This window comes from Odontomachus brunneus, unplaced genomic scaffold (genome assembly GCF_010583005.1).
Source record: "Odontomachus brunneus isolate Ranch 3 - 2012 unplaced genomic scaffold, Obru_v1 Obru_scaffold_041, whole genome shotgun sequence".
In the NCBI taxonomy this organism is placed as follows: Eukaryota; Metazoa; Arthropoda; class Insecta; order Hymenoptera; family Formicidae; genus Odontomachus; species Odontomachus brunneus.
Window position 1 is genome coordinate 206412 of NW_022639491.1, and position 21470 is coordinate 227881.

At 37.1% G+C, this 21470-nt stretch overlaps 3 protein-coding genes across 12 annotated transcripts in view; 1 reads left to right on the top strand and 2 right to left on the bottom strand.

Annotated features, from left to right (window-relative positions):
- Positions 1–7073: 7073 nt before the first annotated feature.
- LOC116844456 (transmembrane protein 234 homolog) lies at positions 7074–8307 on the bottom strand. Its single transcript, XM_032815966.1, has 4 exons — positions 7971–8307; positions 7703–7854; positions 7457–7616; positions 7074–7359 (listed from the first exon to the last, which is right to left on the bottom strand). The coding sequence occupies exons 1-4, from the start codon at positions 7984–7986 to the stop codon at positions 7274–7276; spliced, it is 414 nt and encodes a 137-aa protein (XP_032671857.1). The 5' UTR covers positions 7987–8307; the 3' UTR covers positions 7074–7273.
- Positions 8308–10130: 1823 nt separating this feature from the next.
- Positions 10131–17403, top strand: LOC116844466 (spermine synthase). 5 transcript variants are annotated; one of them, XM_032815989.1, is made up of 8 exons: positions 10131–10358; positions 10990–11276; positions 11717–11825; positions 13923–14045; positions 14114–14268; positions 14348–14437; positions 14562–14753; positions 14916–17403. In XM_032815989.1, the coding sequence occupies exons 2-8, from the start codon at positions 10995–10997 to the stop codon at positions 15060–15062; spliced, it is 1098 nt and encodes a 365-aa protein (XP_032671880.1). In that variant the 5' UTR covers positions 10131–10358; positions 10990–10994; the 3' UTR covers positions 15063–17403. The 5 variants fall into 5 exon arrangements, with proteins under 5 accessions (XP_032671880.1, XP_032671875.1, XP_032671876.1 ...); XM_032815984.1 differs by lacking the exon at positions 11717–11825 and adding an exon at positions 13062–13173 and having other exon boundaries at positions 10133–10358; positions 14916–15062; XM_032815985.1 differs by lacking the exons at positions 10131–10358; positions 11717–11825 and adding exons at positions 10365–10589; positions 13062–13173 and having other exon boundaries at positions 14916–15062.
- LOC116844468 overlaps positions 16991–21470 on the bottom strand; it is a 75579-nt gene continuing 71099 nt past the window's right edge. For 2 of the 6 annotated variants that reach the window (XM_032815994.1, XM_032815995.1), the window contains exons 3-4: positions 19466–19671; positions 16991–18541 (exon numbers count right to left, since the gene is read on the bottom strand). In XM_032815994.1, the coding sequence (XP_032671885.1) occupies positions 17684–18541; positions 19466–19567 (960 nt within the window). In that variant the 5' untranslated portion in view covers positions 19568–19671 and the 3' untranslated portion in view covers positions 16991–17683. Of the gene's footprint in view, positions 18542–19465; positions 19911–21470 lie in introns of those variants that run through there. The other 4 variants (XM_032816000.1, XM_032815997.1, XM_032815996.1 and 1 more) reach the window with 4 other exon arrangements.

Here is a 21470-nt window from a genome sequence, read left to right on the forward strand (position 1 = left end):
GAAAAAACACTTTATCGCGTTCCATTTTTCACAAAGCAAAAGAAATTGTTGTTTAGGAAAATAATTGTGTATGCTGACTGAATGTTATCGAGAAATGTCGAAATTAATCACAAACTACCTGTTTCGTTAGTAATGACTACTAGAACTGTTTGCATTGCCATCTAACATTTGCGGGCGGAAACTAAGTTAAGGTCCTAATATATACATATATTCTATATCGAACGTTTAAATAGACGTATTTGAAGACTAAAATAATAAGAATACCTGAGTTTGCAGAATAACATATCTAGCAAGTGAACACTTAAGCATCAAATTCCAATATTCCAATATTCAAATTTCAAATTCCAATATTCGAAGGCAAAGTTAGATTAATTTTCTGCAACGCACTTCTTTAACATAATCATATAACTTGTGAGTTACCTCTAGTTACTTGCTTGAACTATAAATTGCGTCACATAGATAATATTAGAATATTAGAATATTAAAATAGAATAAATATTATAAATTGTTCATTCGTCGAGTGGTGTTATTGGATAAATCACCCTACGTGTCCGGGAATCACTACTTTTACCTCACTGCATCTCCGTAACGCGCTACTCGCGAAGACGCGCGAAAATCGGATGACCATCGTCAGTCCGGGCTTTTCCTCGTTAACGACCCATTATTCGTGGCGGGCACATTCGATTTCCGCGTCGATAAAATTAAACGGGCTCCATTACCGGGCGGACCGCGGAATAACGATGCGCCAAACGATCGCGCTAACGAGCTGCACATGATTCGTCTGTGCTTCTCTCCACCGCGCCGTCGCGCCATACCGCGCCGAAAGAAGATGAAGTGGTTAAGCGCGAATCTCAATGGACTGCCCAATGCCGGAGATCGCTTTGATGAGGGCGCGTGTCGGGTATTAAAGCTACCTTCGCCGATCGAACCGACCGCACGCGGTCGGTTAGTAGGAGAATCGACTCACTCTCGTCCGCGCGGGGGGTGGAAGCAGTGCTGGTAAGTTCGCTTTTCGATACTGATCTGCTGGGGGTGAGGGGAGCGAAAGCAACCTCTACGTGAGCCGCAATAATCGAAACTGCCGCGCTTCTCTCGATAATTGCGGCATTTGCAAGATCGGTGATCGACGTGTTCAAAGCCATATTAACTATCTCGCCGATCGCTTCGCTTTTGGGTACACGTGATGTACGCATATGTGTACGTGTGTGTCCTGTGGTTATCGTGTTTAATGAATGATCCGCCTTCGCAAACGCACAGTCGGTCTTTTCTTACACGTACGAATTTCCGTTGTTTCGCAGCTACACTGGGAGAGTTGAAGACCTTCTTATAGCCACACGCGATTTGAGTTCTTCCGAATCTCCAACCGCGGAAATCTCTCTACTTATCATCTCAATATGAAACAAAGAAATGAATTCGGATGCGAATGATTGTCCGGCGCGTACGGAATAGCATGATGCGTGGATGCTGCACTTGGCAGCATGCACTACCATGCGGAACCATGTTTGCTATTTGCATAACGAGCATCGGCCTCGAGGCGCGACATCGGCCCGTTTGGGGGTGACGATGCGTGCAAAATTTCGCGCGAGGGTCGTAATCGACGCGCCGAGGTTTCCGTTGCGACACGCATGACGTGTGTGTAATGAGAAAGGGAGGGATGGGGAGAGACAAAGAGAGAGAGAGAGAGAAAGAGAAGAAGCGACGACGCGACCGTAAGTCAACGCGACGCGATTCCCCAACGCAACGCTGCGGCCGCCAGCATACTGTGTAGTCAATTAGTTTAATAGGCCGACAGTTGTTGTTCGCCGACGAAAGGGAGGAAGGGCGCCCCTTCGCATCGTGAATGTCGTCACGCCCCTGCGAAGTATCGTTACCGCTGGGGATGGTCACTTTTTAGAGAAGCATCGATACCTTCATTTCCCGTTCAACTGACGTCGACGGTATTTACGTTCCGTGATCGATTCGCGTATCGACTCTGGTAGGTGACGCGAGGAGAGTCACGATGGACGAAAAAATACCTGCACGAGGATGGAAACGCGTACGATAGCGGGCAACAAGATTGTCGATAATTTCTGGAGTTAACTTATACTTAATATGGAGTTACCATAAACTTATAGAATAGACTGCACACTCTTGCAGGATGGCTGATGACAAGATTGAAGGACATGCGCTAAGTCAAATGCTTTCTCTGTCAGTACATTGGCAGGTGGCAATGTAGGAGAGACAAGAACGCGAAAGTGAAAGAAAAAGAAAATGCATTGATCATGCGATGGTTTCTCCTTCTTCATTTTCCCCACCAACTAGACAACTAGACAAGGGAAATATTTGATTCTCTATTACTCTTTCTTACTAATGCTAACTTCATCCCTCCTAGAGAGTTATATGTAGTCCATTCTATGTATTTATATTTTTAATTCTCTATCTTGTTTAATAAGAAAATTCGCCTTCTATTAAAAGAATACTCCAACAAGAGTTCCCAAACTCACTCCAAAAATTACGGACAACGACCTTTTTGTCCACGACTGTACACGCCTTCTTAATTTCAATCGGAGCAATTTAGCTTAGAACGCACGATTTTCACGAAGAGTTCCCGCACCTTAGGCCAGGTTAAGGTTCATTTAAAGGGGAGATCGCCAAGCCGTCTGGTCGAAAGTAGACGCGGGAAGCGTCACGCATAATGTTATTCCTCGTATCTGTTGTAATAACTGTAATCCGTGCACCCTCGATCCTCTCGACACTAATAGTCGACGGATAATACAGATTACAACCCCCTCGCGCACCCACTCATCCATCCATCCACCTTTCCCCTTCTCTCTTCTCTTCTCCCTTGTACCACCCTTCGCGTATCCTCCGTCGACGAATCTACCTCATCGTGTTCCATTTCCGTTATTCCGTAGCGAACGTGTTTGCCACTCGAATAGCAATCTGAAACAATCCCGAAGCAATCGGCGACGGGTTTCTTCGTGGTCAGCACTCTCCCCGCGAAATCGATTCCCGATTATTTTTCTCTTTCGGCGATCGCGCCGAGACGAGTCTGTCGCGCGCGACTCCTTCTGAAGAGGCGAGCAGGAAACCAACGAGGAGGACCGATATGAAACTTTAGATCGCAAATTTAAGTCACGATTCTGTCGTTTGTACAACAATCCGAATTATTTCGTTAGGCGTTTCGAGAATAATTGTTTTATTTCAGAAGTACTTGGGAAAACGGTACAATACCGGTATATTCGAAACTATCTTATCTATTAAATAAATTTACTAAATAAAATTATTTATTAAATTAATCTATTATAATAAATCTATTATACAAATGTATTTTTCGTAGAAATGTTTTTCAGGATACCTTTTAAGTTTCTATTTGGATAATTAAAATCGAAGAAAAATTTTTCTCCTTAATATCTAAATTTCATGTATGATGAAATAACGATCGATGTATATGCGAATCGATCATTCTGAGATTATGCGACATTATTTTAACCCGACGAGTCAATCGGTAAAACAAGTTGACGTCCAATGAAATTTAGTCAATAGAATTTATTAACCTTTTGCGGTTGAAATTATTCTCGTCGTTTGGTAACGACCGGTTCACATCAATTTGGCAACTTTTTGTGGTCAAATATTTTTTTATTTTGTTTCCGAAGAGAGAAAGAAAGAGAGAGAGAGAGAGAGGGAGAGAGAGAGAGACATACAGGAGGGAGAGAAATTATCGTAAATGTCCTAATGTTTGTAATATCATTATGAAATTTCGAAATATGTAATTTCAAGTGTATACTCATTCACATAAATAACATTTTGCGAATTTTTTTTTGCAAAAAAATTAAATGCAGAGAATTTAAATTAAAATTATGGTTTTTCTGACTGGTTACGAAATTTTACATATATGAAGACACACTCTTATACGATTACGCAGTCGTCTAAAATCACTCATAATTATTATCAATTTTGCTATTCACACTTCTCATTCCATTCTCACTAAATTACGTAAAAGAGGGTTGACGGTCCCAAACAAAACTACCCCTGGACAAGTGTTAACTGTAACAACAAACTCCTTCCCGTGCTCAACCCCCTTGTATCGCCGTAGCGCTTACACGCGGCTGACCCTTTTCGCCCTTTTCACCCTTGCGAACACTCGAACTCGAGAGCACCAGAGTTCTCCAGAGGTCGTAAACAAATGCCGCATCGCGTTTTAAGGATTCCTCTGTGTCGACACGTGTCCCGCGATTGTCTCCGACTGTCTATATGCACGCGCGTTCGCAATTAATTGCGGGATGCTAGAATTAAATCGATAAGTAGACGAGGGATCTATCAAAGGACGATTAAAGAATATAGACAGAGATAATAATGCACGATACGTATGAATGTGTAATCAGATGTGAATTCATCAACAGAATTAAATTTTATTTTAGATTTGGCATTTTATTTATCACACGTGTGACAAAATTCCACGTAGGCTTTCGCGGATTCCGGGAAAGAGACACCGCGGTTTGTTTTCGCTCTCGTAGTGGTCTCGTTGCGCCGACGCGTCGTTGATTAATTCGCGCGGCGTGACGCGAGATCGATCGGGGGATTAGGCGATACAAATCGTCGGCAAGCGTGGTATATACGCGACGACAATGTAACGTGCGGAAATATCTTGGGAAAATAGTTGTCAGTGGCGAGGGTGCGGGGATACATATTTACTATTTCGGCGTTTTGTTCGAAGCCTGCACGTACAGGCCGTAATGGGCTCAGTCTACAATGGAATATAACCATCAATGGTGAATTATGTTGGGCACGTGCCCCGGCATAACTGTAAAGAGATCGGCTGGCGCTTTTGTTCGCCGCGATTACGCCGATACCTCGACTCACGTGGCTGGTGGTCGCGCGCATGTGACGTTAAATATCTTAATAATGGTTTTATTATACGGTCATCTGCGAAACGCAGATCATCGGGGGTGCAAACGATTACAGCGCGCTCTTCTAATAATTCGAGGGGAACAAAAAATGAACGCATCAATTCTTCCCCTATGTGAAATATTAATATCGTCCCAAGTGAATCGATGTGTATCTTTTGACGATTGCGTTCTTAATATGTATTTACCTGTCTGGATATGAGGTTACAAAACGCTGTGTTTTCGGGCGAATAGAAAAATATGTCAGTGATCTCAGACAACATAATGTCTAAAATCGGGACATAAGACGTCTTAAAGACATTTATACATAAATTGTCTGAAAGACATTTTAAAGATGGTCTCGATTTTAGACATTATGTTGTCTGGGATATTATATTTTTTCAGAAAACTGCACTTGACGCGATAAAATAAAAATCCGCCTAATTTATCGTTGGATCGAGCTATTCAATAATGAAGAATTTTTTCTGCTCGTCGCCGAGTTTTATTAAGGTCGTTCTATATTAGTCACAAGCCGATCGCAAGCAGACGCAATTCTTATTGCAACAGCCAATCAGAAGCATCAATGGTGCTACTGACGCTTCTGATTGGCTGTCGCAACAAGAGTTGCAATCAATTTGCAACTAATATAGAACGACCATTAGGCCGGTTCTACATTAGTTGCAAATCACAGTATTGCAATTTACCAATCACAATTGATCATTCTTCTCGCGACCAAAGAAAAATTAACTGTGATTGGTCAATTTTCTTGCGACCTTACGATTTGCAACTAATATAGAATCGGTCTTAGACCGGTTCTATATTAGTTGTAAGTCGCAATCCACTGTGCAAATAGTAAACGTTACACATTAGATTCGTAACATATATGTTTAATATCCTACTCAGAAACGTTTCTTCTACATAATAGCTCAAAAATGTAGCAGAAATATTTCTGCTACATTTATTATTTGCACAGTGGAAATGTCGCAAAAAAAATTGACCAATCACAGTCGATCATTCTCCTTGCGACTAAAGAAAAATTGACTGATTGATCAATTTTTTGCAACTTGCAACTAATGTAGAACCGCCCTTATTCGTAAATTAATATTCGTCTTACTTACTTGAGACATGTTGCAATTTCCATTTGTCTTTAGAGACTGTACGCCACATAGCGGAGGAAGTTACTAACAAATATTGAAAAATAACATCGAATGATAACCGTTGTGCTTAAATGATCTAAGCTAAATTACCTTTCGTCGGTATTTAACTTTCGATTAGCATGATATCGTTATATGGTCAGTTCCTTCAATAGTAATACGAGAAAAATACGCTATTAATTCCTCCCTGATATGAAATATTAATATTGTCCTAGCTAAATCGACATCTTTCGACAATTGCGTTCTTAATATGTATTTATGTACTTCAGACGATCTTAAATATAAGATCTGACTATGAATACGAACCATCGATTCGGACATATTCGGACGGATTCACCCCTTGTTCACAACCTTGCTTTAATCTTTAAGCCGTAATAAATTGACTAACCACAATCGATTATTTTACAAATAATCAACTGTGGTTGGTCAATTTCTTATGGCTTAAGAATTAAAGCAAGGTTGTGGATAAGGGGATATTCGAATACTAAGAAAAATAAGAGCGAAAAGACTAAATGCAAGCAACGCAAACTCAAACATATAAATTAGGGAATTTTACTTCGTTATTTTCGATATAAATATCAATATTTCTCGAAATTATCGATATTATCATTATCGAAATTTCTGGTTGACGATAATATCGTTATCGACATTTCAAGATATCGTTGCAATCCTAGTTGCAACTATTTTTTTTTTTTAATTAAAAATATAAAATGCAGGAGAATCTAGCCTATTCGGATCTAGCTTGTTCCGATCTAGCCTATCAGATATAAAAATTTTTAAATGTTTAACAAATACTAATACTTAAAATTAAAGCTTTAACGCAAAATCATATATAAAATATTTAATATTGCAATCTTTGCAACATTCTTTATTAAATATTTAATATATTTGATAACTAGTTCGTAGATTCTTTGTACACAATTCAACATAATTATAAATAAAAATATATTGTTATAGGTTATAGAGGTTATGTATGTATTATAAGTTATATCTATTTTAGTTTCGTTTTGTCATGTGAAACCCTGCCACAAAAAGCAAAATGAAATCACTTTGATTAATTAGCCTCACTGAAACTATATTTTAAAATTGAGATGTCTCAAATAAGATGTTTAAAGTAAAATGTATACATCTTATTCAAGACATTTTCATTGATATATTACTTGGCAGGTTGTGGATACGCACGTATAGAATGAAGGTGATTAGAAGGAACAGGTACAACAGAAAGAGAGCTAGGTACACTTGATTGTCATAATTTCAAGTCATAACTTCAGTTGTATTCAGCTTGTCCCAACAACACAATGTTGTCCCACATAGCATAAGTATCATTCCTATATATGCATCTAAGAGGCAAAAATGATTAATTGCAAATATTTGCAATTGCAAAAATGATTAATTGATTCTGACACTTCTTTCCATCAAGATTTCAAATTTACTTACTTCTATGTACTTTTTCTTCACCCAGGAACCAGCCTGTGATCGCAGTGAATATGAAAGTAAGGGAATTTGAAACTGGCACAGCCAGAGATATATCAGTATTCTGCAGAGTTAAGAAATACAATACTGAGCCGCACTGATTAAGAAGAAAAGGCAACATGTACTGCAATATTAAGAAAGTCAATTATAAACATTACTGAGACTATACAATATTTGCAAAGAAATTATTCTAATGGAAATGTAACAAACCTTTAAGCTTGTTGCAAGGAACACAATTTCCTTAATAAATTGTCTGTAAGCAGATGTGGCCTTGATATCCTCCAAACCTTGGGCCCCTTTTTTGATAAATGGGTTAGTTACACCCCACAAAACTGCCACAAGACACAAATATATCACAGAATCTGTAATGCAAATTGAAATTTATGTCAGCATTCGTTAATCTTGAGTTTTGATTTTCATTCATTGCACTTTCAAAACTAGTACGTAATAAATAATTAAAACATCAAGGGAATCTCACCAATAGTAACTGCCATCCTTGTCAATTTTACGTAAAATATTTACACTGACACGTAATTACACGGAAGCAATTTGCATAACGAAAGTTTGTAAACAATTGGACAAATTCCATCGGTATAAAACCAGAGATACATTAATAGCGGTCATATCGTAAAGGTTTCATGAGATATATTTTACGACGCGCTCTCTGAGAAAATATATCTGAACTACATTCGTTAGGTACAATTTCCGGTAGAACAATAAAACCGCATGCCCATTCTACTTCTATGGGTGTGTTCCACTTAATGCTCGCAACGACGCGAGCGTCATTCTATCTTTTAGCATGTTCGACTGGCCCTGGGCTAATCGCTCCAAGAGCAATTAATGACGTCATAAGTCTCTACTAGCCAATAAAGCTTATAAGTACTTGTTCGACTAATAAACGTAGGCTGAATAACACAGAACCAGTCAAACATACTATTTGTTTAACATCCAATGAGCAACAAAAGGCTTTTTTTCGTTTCGTAACCACGGTAGCGTTTGGTTGGTAGTTTGGTCCACTTAATGCTCACATCGCCGCGAGTGTCATTCTATCTTTGTTGCTCGAGGCGTTGCGAGCGTTAAGTGTACTAAACTAACCAAATGCTACCGTGGTCACGAAACGAAAAAACACCTCATAAGACTGGTACACCTTTATATTTACATCATGATTCTATCTTTGTTGCTCGTTGCAAGCGTTAAGTGGACCAAACCAACCAACCAAACAGTATCGTGATCACGAAACGAAAAAACGCCTCAGGATAAAATGATGCTCGCGTCGTTACGAGCATTAAGTGGAACGCGCCTTATATAATGATATTGTGTGCTTTTACAGTTGCGTACATTGTGTTACACAAAACCAGTTTATTGATTGCATGTTATCTTACAAGATATTTTAGATAATATGTGACCAATAAACTGGTTTTGTGTACGTGTATGTCAAGATGTGTTAAGCAATTGAAAAGCATCCAGTAAAGCCACACGATGCTTGTTTTGTGTTGGTTTGCTTGTTGGATGGAAATACTCTGTTCTGATTTGTGTATTTCTAAAACTGGATGGAAATGCACCAATCAAAACAGAGTATTTTCATCCAGGAAGCAATCCAGCATGAAAACAAGCACCGTGTGCCGTTGGCTTAAGTTAAAACAGGACACAAACAATTACTCTGTATTCAATTAGTAGTTTTTTATTGGAGCGGGTTTAAATCGCTTCGGGAGTGATTAATGACATTATAAGACTCTACTAGTCAATTAGAGCTCGTTAGGCAGGCCAGAAGGCTCCATTAATCGCTCCCGAAACGATCTAAACACATTTCAGTCGAAAACGCTATAAGAAAAGAAGAAATGTAACAGCATATAACTATTAAAGAGAAATCTACGTTTTCGATTTTAGCTACGTTAAAATGTTACCACTTTTTAACCATTTTTTAACTTTTAGAAATGGTACATTTATTTGCTTTTCTATACTCAAAATTCGCTCGATAAAGTTAGTAGTTGCGCTTCCGACAACGGGTTAGACAGATTTCTGTATTTGGAGGATTTCTGTATTTAAGGCCGGTTGCACCAACGTTATTTTGGTTTCAAGCGAGACCTAAATATGTCTATTTTTACTTATATAGAAAGAAAAATAGATACATGTTTAAGTTTCGTTCAGAGCCAAAATAATGTTAATGTAACTGAGTTTTAGTAACTCATCGATTTACAGAAATATAGCAATGTTCTTCAAAATTAAGAAATACAGTACACTGAGACAAAATTAAAAGAAAGAAGCAGGATATATTGTAATATTAAAAAAAGAAAATCGATTGTAAACATTATTATTCTTTTTAATATTATTAGTAAATCCATACACAGATTTCTTATTCACAAAAAATTGTAGCTATAGCACAAACAGGTACGAAATAACGATCTTATCATTAATGCTAAAAAAGTGGATGCAGCTAATAAATAAATAGTTCTATTTCGAAAATGGGCACAAATGACGTACAGAATAATAATTATTATATTAGGCAAAAAGCCGACATGATTTTATTACTATTTGAGGTATTTCGAAAGCGTTTGTATTTCGAAATCCTTAGGTTTAATTTTGGATCTTGGCATTAAACGTGGCCGTCTGATTTCGAGCTGTGTTTTCCTTAAGCCTTGAGCGAACATCATGTGTTAACATTGTTTCATCCCAAGAATTAGACAATATTCGTGCGATGAATCAGAATGTGCACTTTATTTGAATTTCGAGATATACCGCGACAATCATTACGATGTGATATATCGATTCGCGTTGCTAGCAGCACAATCGAGGCAACGTCGAGCGGAATCGAGCATTCACCTGTGTGTGAGCTGGTAGCGTGATAAATATTATTGCATAATTAGAAGTGAGTATAAACAAACGAGTGATCGTCGGCTCGTCAATCATATATCGATTCTTTGTCCGATCAATTAATATTATTACAGTCCTCTTCTCCTCAGTAATTACGTAATATTTATCGAAGAATTAATTATATAATGTTTTCCTTTTCCGTATAACCATTATTAAGCACGTTTCACGCCCTCGTGACCTTAACTGTAACGTACAATTTTGAGGAACTTTATTCATGATGCTATTGGTATGTGAAAGAGAACCTAATACCGATCGTCGTGTTTTATCTATTCTCTAATAAATCTAATGCAATCATCATCGCGTGCCATTGGTACACAAATCTGAACCCGACACATTTTTACCGGTTTGATATTTGCATATAAACATTACGCCATCGGAATATTTAAATAGATGCACATTGATGTAATACACAAAAAAATATGTCACTAAATAAATTTCAAAGTCACGTTAGGAGCATTTGATATAGTTCATGTGAGCCTATGCACCTTCGTGATAAGATAAAATATGCAGTAAATATACCTGATTAGATATCTGCAGTAAATGCATGAGAGATAGAACACTAATAATACCAGCAGTATAACTTGTATTCTACATTAGCAGCAGAGTAAATATATTAATACTTGCAGGAACAATGGTGGCCCATACAGTACTTCTGGATTTTACTGTATCTGGTAGCATGATTGCTGATATAGAGAAGCGATCAAACCTAAAAACAGCAATTTCCAATGTACTGGCAGAACATTTCACGGGTCTCAAGCCCTTGACAGAATTCAATGTCGATGGCAGTTTGCTTGTTTTATACACTGGGCCCAGGAGCAGTCTGATCACTGTCAGAGGATACACAGAAGGTCTGATTACCTTAAACATCGAGTATTACAAAGAAGACAATGAAGAGCCACTTCTGAGTTTCGAGGTAGGATGCTCCAAATTAGTAGAAACTTTGCTAAGCGACAAAATACCCATTTCTTTCTTTTTCCTTTTTTTTGCAACAACCAAAAACAAACACCAACGAAAAGCTTAATATGCTCTCCTAGGCTAAAGTTTCATAGCCATTAAAATTCCTTTGAGAATATATGAAAGGAGAAAAAGGGAAAAGATAGGAAGTAAATTGTAGGAACTTGCCAATACATTAAAAAGAAAAAGCAAAAATAGGGAGCATGGATTTCTCATTAGAGATTCTTAACAACTTTGTCAATCAATTGCTATTGAACAAATCAATCTTTGCGGGACAAAACTAAAGCCAGCCCAAATTAAAATTAAAATTAAATAGAAAACGCAAAGCAATAGAATATAGGCATTTCTTTTTATAACGGAAACGAGAAATATGGCATAACTGACAGAACGTTATAGCAGTGGCGATACTTGGAAGCTGATATTGCCACGGCTTTGAACAGCCAGCGCAGCAAGCGTTTACCGCCAGTAAGACGAGGAACCATATATGACCTCTATCTGACGCTATCAGGTAGAAAATGCTTTCCCTCAATTAGATTTTGTTCCTCGTTTACTTTTCCTAACATATATCTACATATATTTACTTGTAGATTTATATCGTGGAATATTTGGCATAGAATTACAAACGCTATTTGACTGTCACTAATAGATATTTAGGGTAGGCCGCTTGCCAGGAATGCTGACTTAATTTTATCCCAGCACTGTTACGTTTTCAGCCCAGACTTTCTATCCAGCACTCAATTTGTTCATAAAAAGATTTTAATTATTTATTTCAATATGTAATGTTAAAAAAAAAAATATATATATATACATATATATATGAATATATATATATATATATTTATGTCTACAATTGTTCTCTTGCCTTTTCTGGCTGTACGAGTAAAAGTTTCTAAATATGTTACTCGATATGTTTCATTGTTGGAGATATTCCCTTGATGATTGGGTACAGAAAGGCAATAAAAACAAATTGTTATGTACATATAAGCAACTTTTCCAAATCATTAAAGATGTGCAAAATGGGCTAAAATGTCTAGCGTTTGTTCGATAATGTTTAAGGCTCTTTGATAATGTCCAATATGTGTTTGTACAGACCCATCTGCGTTTAGCTTTAAAGTTCCATTGCGCTTGTCTCAATTTAATATGATCACGGAGCCTTTTTACTTCCTACACTTGCAGTCGTGAAGCAATTTAAGAGATCTTGTTTCTACGGTGTGCTAATCTCTCTCAGTTTTGTATTCGCGAACTATCAGCTGCCGAGATCGCTAGGTTCTTGTATCTATATTGTCTTCAAATCGTCACACTTTTAGTCGTACGGCTCAAAATAATAGGGTCATTCACATACATACATATACAGACACAATTACTTTTTCTCATTATATTACTACGTTTTACCGCTTGTTACGGTATCATTTTGTTGGACAAAAATAAGCCCTTGCCATATATCATGGCTTGCCAGATCTCGACACCTTTTTTTAGCTTCCTTAACAGCAAGGAGTGTAGCGATTCCGTTTTACAAGATAGTGCCTTTGTTCTGTTCATTCGTTGGTTCGGCTTGATGATGATGATGATGATGATGGTGATGATGATGATGATGATGATAATGATGATAATGATCGATGATGATGATAAATATAACGACGGATGATAATCATGATGGACGATGATGATAATGATGATGATGATAAATCATGATGATGACGGTGATGACGATGATGATCATGGTGATGATGGCCGGTCGTGGTAGTTGGCAAAAGAATTGGAGACGGCGTTGCAGGCAGCGGCAACCGCTACACGGTCGCATACGCTTACCCCGATTAAACGCGGTGGATCCTTTGAGAGATACTATCCTACCGCCGGTGAGTTTTTATTTATAATTATGTTTACGGACCAGGCTGCTAACGTGGCCGTTCTTACGAGGCAATCTGCTTGTACTTAAGGGGCTCAGTCGAATCGAATAAAAAAAAAGATCCATAGTATTATACATCTTAATATTCTTAAATATTTGTTACTATAAATGTCCTCACGCCTCGCTTTTGTTTCTTTTATGAAAAAAAGTAAAAAAAAAAAGAAAAAGAAGAAAAAGATACGTTGTGCGAACAAACAGCGTCCTAGAAGTGTTGAATACTCGAGGCGTTTAAGATCAAAACTCATCAAGCCACACACCATTTAAGATTGATTTCGAAATGTATAATTTCGTACTTGAAGCTTGTAAAGTTTAGGCTTGGCGATTTCTGATTCTAGACACCTCTTTCTCGCCAGTAATATCTACACGAGAATCAGTGCTCGGCTCGATTCAAGTCTGGAACGTCCATCGTGTCACTCCGCGTTAACCTAAGGACATCGTGTGTCTTGTTCTTGCATGACGAAACGCTCAGTTTTAAAATAGCATCTTTCAATACCTTCACATCATTTTTTCCGTCTGGTTATGATGCTAACGTTGCGTGTTTATTAGCTTTGCCTTGCGATACCCCCTGTTTCTTTTCATAATTATTATTACTATTATTATTATTATTCGCAATGTTCTGTATGTATCAAAGCATGCTTTAAGTTAGTGCTATTGCGAATCGATGACAAGTATTGCCAATAAAAGTTGTCCTTATTCAAGACGAACGCCTATTGGAGTATGACATCGACAAGCTCGTGTTCGAGGCTAGGTCGCCATATCAGAAGGTACAAATCGTCCACTCGAAGTCGCTAGGCAATCTGCTGGTACTGGACGAGCTACAGAGTAAGTCGCATTACGTTCTGACTTTATTCACCAATCCACAATCTCACCGAAGTTATGTCTTTCCGCAGACATGTCCGAGGCAGACCTCATATACACAGAGACACTGATGCAACGTGGCAAAGAGAACTATGCCGGCAAGGAAATTGTCATACTCGGTGGTGGTGACGGCGGTTTATTATGGGAATTGCTTAAGGAGAAGCCAAAATTTATCACAATGCTAGAAGTATGCGAATTGATGACATACTAAAACTTAACAGCAACTAGATAGCGTAATGTATTCGCTTCTTGTGTCTCTTTTGCAGATTGATGATATTGTTATGAAAGCTTGTAGTCAGCACATGAGAAGCATATGTGGCGACTGCCTGGATAAAAGAAAGGGTGATAATTACGAGGTGAGGCATAATTTTGAATTCTCGAATAATAAATTAAATATCTGAGATTAAGAGTGGAGATGACTCTCTTTCTCTCTCATGAATTTTGAAGTCTTAAACTCATAGATATATTGATACTTTACAGATCATAGTCGGCGATTGTGCGAAAGCATTGGCGCATATGATCGAAGAAGGCCGTCAGTTTGATTACGTCTTTGGCGACCTGACGGACATTCCTATTAGTACAACGCCACACGGTGATGCTTGGGACTTCATTAGACTAATTCTCAATTCTTCCATGAAAGTATTGAAGCCCACCGGCAAATATATGACACACGTAAGTGTCTTCGTCGTTATCCCAAATTGTCTCTAACATAACTGTAAGCAGAACGTAGAACGATTAGTCAGTACCTGGAAATTTCACCAACAAATCTATATACAAGAATTTTAAATATATTACTTATCCATGTATATATGTATGTATGTTCTCTGGACGTAGGGCAACGGTGCATCCTGTCCGGAATCTCTGAAAATGTACGAAGAAGTCTTGTCGCAACTATGCGTGCCTGTGACGTTCACGAAGGATCGCGCCTTCGTCCCATCCTTCTTCGAGGACTGGATTTTCTATCAAGTCTCACCGAAATGATGGAGTAAAGGATGTTCAGGCAGAACCTGGAGGACCACGCCAAAACAGCCTCCTCACAATCTGCTACCCCTCTTATGACCCAAGCTACTCCCTAGTTTAGCCTTGTTAATTAACGAAATTAGTTCCTGAGCGAGGCAAATCAAACTATCATATTAATCTAATTCATTTTACAACATAATGATTGATAAATTGCGCGTTTTCTTCTGTTATATTTTTGAGAGAATCTGTTTTTAAAGTCAACTTGATGAAAAAAAACAACAATGCTAAAAGATAAGTCCAAAGTAATAAGCACTGATAATAGAAATACTTTGTCCCGTGTAATAAAAGCTGCCTTTCTTCAACATAAGTAGATATGGTTTTTTATTTTCAAGATTAAAGAGAATAATGTTTCGTAACAAAGGCAAGTGATTTGAGTGGAACACTGGACGGCATAATGATAATTCACAAGAACTGTTTACATTATATAAAAATATGTTTCTTTATAGAATAACAAATATTTTTTTTCAATAATGAGAAGTTATAGCGTCATTAAATAATAAAAATCGATTAATATGTATTCAGAGATTATAAAGTTCATAATTCATTATTATTAAGATTCTATGATCATTTCTTTTAAAATTTCAAGTATGATTTGTATATCTACCTATACACTTTTTACATTTTTAAAATTGTTATAAAATTAATTTCATTTTTTCCATCGTTATTTCAATATCATGGATATCGTGTTGTTCACAAAGTGTATTTTATAAAAGTCGTTGCATGTAGTACTCACTACTCACACAAAGGTGCTGATTTCTTTTGTTTGATATTTTTTGCGAAGTTGGCGAGGAAAGATTTGATATTTCGAGATTTCTTTTTTATATTCGACCGCTAAGGACACGGAGATCGGCTTTTGTTGTTAATTCTTTATCAGTGTTCTGTGTTGTTTATGGAATGCTCGTGATTCCAATCACTTCACATTCAGAATCGTCTTCTTCGTTTTACCAGCAAAAGGATTAACAGCAATAATACATTCGTGATGTTGGTGTCATAGCCGATCTGCTTGTTCGCGGTAGCTCGATACCTATGCGATGTATATATATGTCGCATATATACATATATTCTGTATTGTAAAGCTCGATGTAAGAACGATGAGAATTTTGTCAGGATAAAATTATTTTTCTAGCAAACCGTTCTTTCCTCTGATTTGAATAATTAATGAAGCGATCGACAAATGAATATAAACACGTATATATACGCACTCGATTAACCCTAAACAGTATAAAACAATTTAACGCGTACATATCGGTATACTAAATTTATATACAAACTTTATTGTAATGAAATTTCAATATTATTCTAATAAATCTATCGAAATGCTATGAGAACTTATGAGTTATTTGCTCGAAGGAAATCTTCAGAGGCGGATCTCGAATAATCTTACGGAGATATTTCACCGTGTCAATATCAAAGATTATATGTCGCAATTATACAGTTTAGGGTTAAGAAAAAATGAAACCAACAATAAATAAATCCCATGTGGACACGCAAATGTGAGTTGATTAATGTAATGATGGGTATTACCAGTCATTTTTTACTCTATGTGCAATCTTACAAACGATATTAATTTATTAAAGATCTTATCTGCTCACAGTATTAAAAACGATGTACGAAAGCATACTCAACGTAATATAAATCTGTTCGAAACGGGTGAGCGACAGTAAAACGTACAAATATAAAAAAAACTTTGATCATTCCTGTTTAATATAAATAATTGTTGGAGCTTTGACTATATCTTCGATAACTGAGCACTCAATGTCATGAATCAGTCGATTATACTATAATCGACAAGTATATGCAATACGCACAATCTAATTACGTAAGTGCAGAGAAAAAGTCGGAATTGCGATGTGACAATGAATTTGATTGTTCAATTATTTACAACAATGTACAATCGTCAATTTTATTCCACAAAACAAACAAAAAAAAGAAAGAAAACTCGTATCATCGTGCTTTCGTCTGCTGTCTGAATCCGTAGAACGATATATCGTATATTGAATCCCACCACTCGACTAACAATGGTCAATTACGCACAAGACAGCAGGCCGCATTATAAACTGAAAACTTATAACTACGATACAATAAATACGCGATGTTGTTTAGTAGAATAAACAGTCTTATAAATTGTATAATTCGGACATGTTAAGCGACACTTTTCGAAAGGGCACTAATCGACTTGTTCGATATTTCACGAACGACGAACACGTTTCTTGTATAAAACAAAGAATATCGTGATGAACATCTGTCGCCGAGACACTGAAGTTTATCGCGTTCGATGTGCACAATAAATCTTTTTCTTATACTTTCCCTCTCTCTTTCTCCTACTCTCTCTATCTCTTCTCTTCTCTTACTCACTTTTTGTCACTCATATTCTCTTTCATTTTTTTCGTATTTCTTTGATTACAAAAAGGCCACAACATAAGGAATATCATCTTTTCAATCGATTTTCAATCGATTTTTGCATAAAGGTCGTATTAATTAAAAATATTCAGTATGTAAGTCTAAGGTAGATCAGCCTTCTCGGTTTTGCTTTCCATAACTGTGGAAACCTTGGCCCCCGATCGAAACGCCGGCAAATAGTATTACAGCTCATTGCAGAGCTTTACATTGGATATTTCCGAAAATTGTCCTATTTCATGAATCGCTGGCTCTATCTCGGTTTCCGCAAGAATCTGCCGTAACCAATGCTGCACTTGCATTGGATGCTCACAACTCTTCTCCTGCTCTTTCGGGCATCCGTTGATCGCTTTGGCATCATTTTGACTCGTGACCTTCTTGTCGAGTTCCTGCAAATCGTCCTCCGTCGTTTCATTCGCCAAGTCTTGCAGATCTGGGGACATCTCAAAGGACCGTACACTCCGTGGATACGCTTTGTCAAAAGCGTGTAATCCGTCCAAGGATACGTGCGTTAAGCCGAGCTTGCGTTTTATAATTAAAAGCGGCGAGCAAGCTGATAAAGACAAAGTGTTGCTGAGACGCATTAACGAGTTACCTTTTACGCTTCGCGCGTCTCGCAGTTGATTCTCGATGAGGAAAGCAGGCGGCATGCTGGAGATACGCAGAGTTTTGTAGTCGGATACAAAATCCTTGTAACGTGGAAGACTCAAGCGATCTCTGATCTTCTGGCATGTGATCGACTTATCGAAACTGACGTGATCCTTGTTGGCATCCTGATAGTCTACGACTTTGTACGGCTCCACGTCCTTCACCGTGATACCGTTCGCTCCGTGTATATCGATATTACCAAACCGACATATTTGTTCCTCCAGCTCGCTCTTACCATCCAGAACCGCTATCGATGACGGCAGGAAATCCAGTGATGTTTCTACCAGTGAGAGTTGTTGTCTGTGAATGGCTTCTGCTTGACGCAGCAATTGTCTCTCCCTGGATCGTAGGACTTCTACTAGCTCCTCAAAGCAGGTCCTAATCTCTGCCTGAATCTGCAAATTGTATTCTTTTATTGTGACTTTATAATATTACAAAAATATGAAAATGATTTCACGGTGATATTACACTAAGGAAAAAATGTTTAGCATGTGTAATCACATAGAGAAATAATTATGTAAATTATGGTCAAGAAAATTATTTTTAAAATTTAAATTTACTATTTTTTTCAGTATAGTATTTTATTCCACAAAATCAGTTGTAAACATTATTAATAACTCCAAAATTAGCTTATCTTGCTATTTGAAAATATTAATCTTTCTTTATTAGCTACATGCTGCATAAAGTAATACATGTATCTTGCTATTAATAATAATAATAAAAATATATTGTTTTAAAATATATTTAAATTTGAAATTAAGTAACTATGACAAAAAATGAAAATGAAATTAAGTAACTATGACAAAAAATAGAACAAAATATAGTGTACTAAAGGAGTCACGTATGCTTTGGCATTTATTTATTACTGTTGAAAAATGACTTACTCAATATTCTGGGGCAGATTTCTATACAAGTACTACCAAAATAAGTACAATTTATTGGGAGATTTTCCCTAATTAAAATTCTCAAAACTCAAATATTGATCAATTCTACACTTTATAATTTCCTTAATTTTAACATAAGAGTATATGAATAGTATTTATATAATTTCTAAAAAAAAAAAATACAAAAAATGAAGTTTAGAAATTTACAAAAAATGAGGTTGAACAATTTGATCTTCAAGAGACTCAATTTTTAATCTTATACATTTTATATGTGAGGTTAGAAATCATACACGTGTAACCTTAATTGAAAGTTGAGACATGCATGACCCTTGATATATATCGAAAAAACTTAACAAGACTGACACAAGAATAAACTCAGCTGAGCTTACACCTACGTAAAACAATACATTGAAAGTAATGACAAGTATGCGATACCTCAGCAGATTTTTCCTCCAAAGTCTTTCGTTTTTCCGCAATCAATTTTATTCGCGATTGATTATCTTCATCGTCAACCGGCTGATTTTGTTTGGCTATCATGTTTGCTTCTCTTATGCTAATTTAATAACATCAGTAACAGCTCAGCTGCAGTAACGCTCACACCGCCATTGCGTCAAGCAATCCGCGCGACACCGACTGGCACGCTTCACAATAATATAAAAAGAATAATGAATTATTAAAATATTATTGTAGAGGGAAACCTGATACAATTATCCCGTAAGGATTTCAGAAGACACATTTTCCGACACGCCCCCTGACAAAATGTGTCTAAACTACACCTGTTAGACGACTTTTTGGTGAAAACAGCATGTCTAATTCATGTGTGTGTCGCTCTACTACTATAATAGTAAGTTAGAAAAGAATAGATGACCAAGCGCTCTGTCTATCTCATTACTGATGAGCAAATCACGCAGCGATAGGCACGAGACGAGTTAATCGCTAATAGCGAATTCGGTTGCTTGCACTAGTGCGCACTAAGCTTGTTTATAGTATGTTATTATATTTAAAGATTGTCTTAAATAAATTCTCAAATATTTTTAACCAATAATATAATATGTACAACATCCGTACGAATCATTTTATTAACTAAAATGTTTTTAAATATGTATTTAAAACACGATCTTAAATATAAGAATATACTGTAAACAAGCTTTAGCGTGCGCTCAGTGCGCTTTTGTGCAAGCTATCAAATTCGCTATAAACAAGCGTCTCTGTTTTGTTTTTCATCTCTTTCACGCAATAAGTTACAATACGTTACAATAGTTATTTGCGGTTCAAGAAGAAAATATTTCAAAGAACTGGCAATAACTTAAGACAGATTTTTCAATGATAGTTTAAACTTAGATTTCAACTTAAACTCTGTTTAAATAAAACAAACGCATTGTTATAGAATAGAGTTTAAACTTAAATCCAAATTTAAACTGCTATTGAAAAATCAGTCCTTAAGCCCGTATCAGACTACCAACTGCACAGGCCATGGATATAGTATACATGGACTCCGTATGCCCTATGTCTGTCATCTAAAGGACACTTTACATGGAAGCATCGAGCGTCGAGTTTTAAAGCAGTAGCCAATCAACGTGCCACTTTCCGCAAAAACTACAAATATACTTCTGGGACCTGATACGTTGATTGGCTAACGCTTTAACGTTTAACGCTCCTATTTAAAGGTACCTTAATAGAGACTGCGTTCCTTTTGGGCGCTCACGCGCTGTAAGCACCATTCTATCTTTATCGCTCATTAGATGCGGAAGAAAGATAGAGTGACGCTTATAAGCGCTCGGGCTCAGTTCCACAACCTCTAGTTAACTAACCGGTTATTCCATTGGACTTGACCAATCGCATTTAGTGTTAAGAAGAGTTAATCAGAATTAACCAATCACTGTTGAGACTTAACCGGTAGTTAAAGTTAAACGGAGGTTGTGGAACTGAGCCTTAAAGCGCGTGAACGTCCAAAAGGAACGCAGCCAGAGTGAAGCCAACATCTAGAAAGAGAACTAGAGGGACTATAGGTTTCTTCTTATTTTGTCACTTTTTTGTTGCGCGTGCATCCATTTCTCGTTTCCATAATATTATAGAGCGCAATATTATTACGCAACACCCCGACTAGACTGGCAAGTAAAAGTCTTACTTAAATTTTATTGCACACTTTGTCTGTGCAGAAAGAGACAGAGAACAGAGAGGGGCCGTACATATTGGCTTCACTTTTCTAACCGTATGCGGGGTCCATGTATACTACGTCTATGGCACAGACTAGAGACCCTTCAATCAGAGACTGGCCATAAGATTTTGTCAAATTCCTGCAAGAAAGAGAATAGTATAGGCTATCTCGCTCTTCCACGAATAGTGTGTGTATATGTGTGGCTCTATACATGTATGTGTATATAGTGTGGGTTAAGCGGTGCAACGACGTGCTGAAATAATATTCCGCAAAAATGGGTGG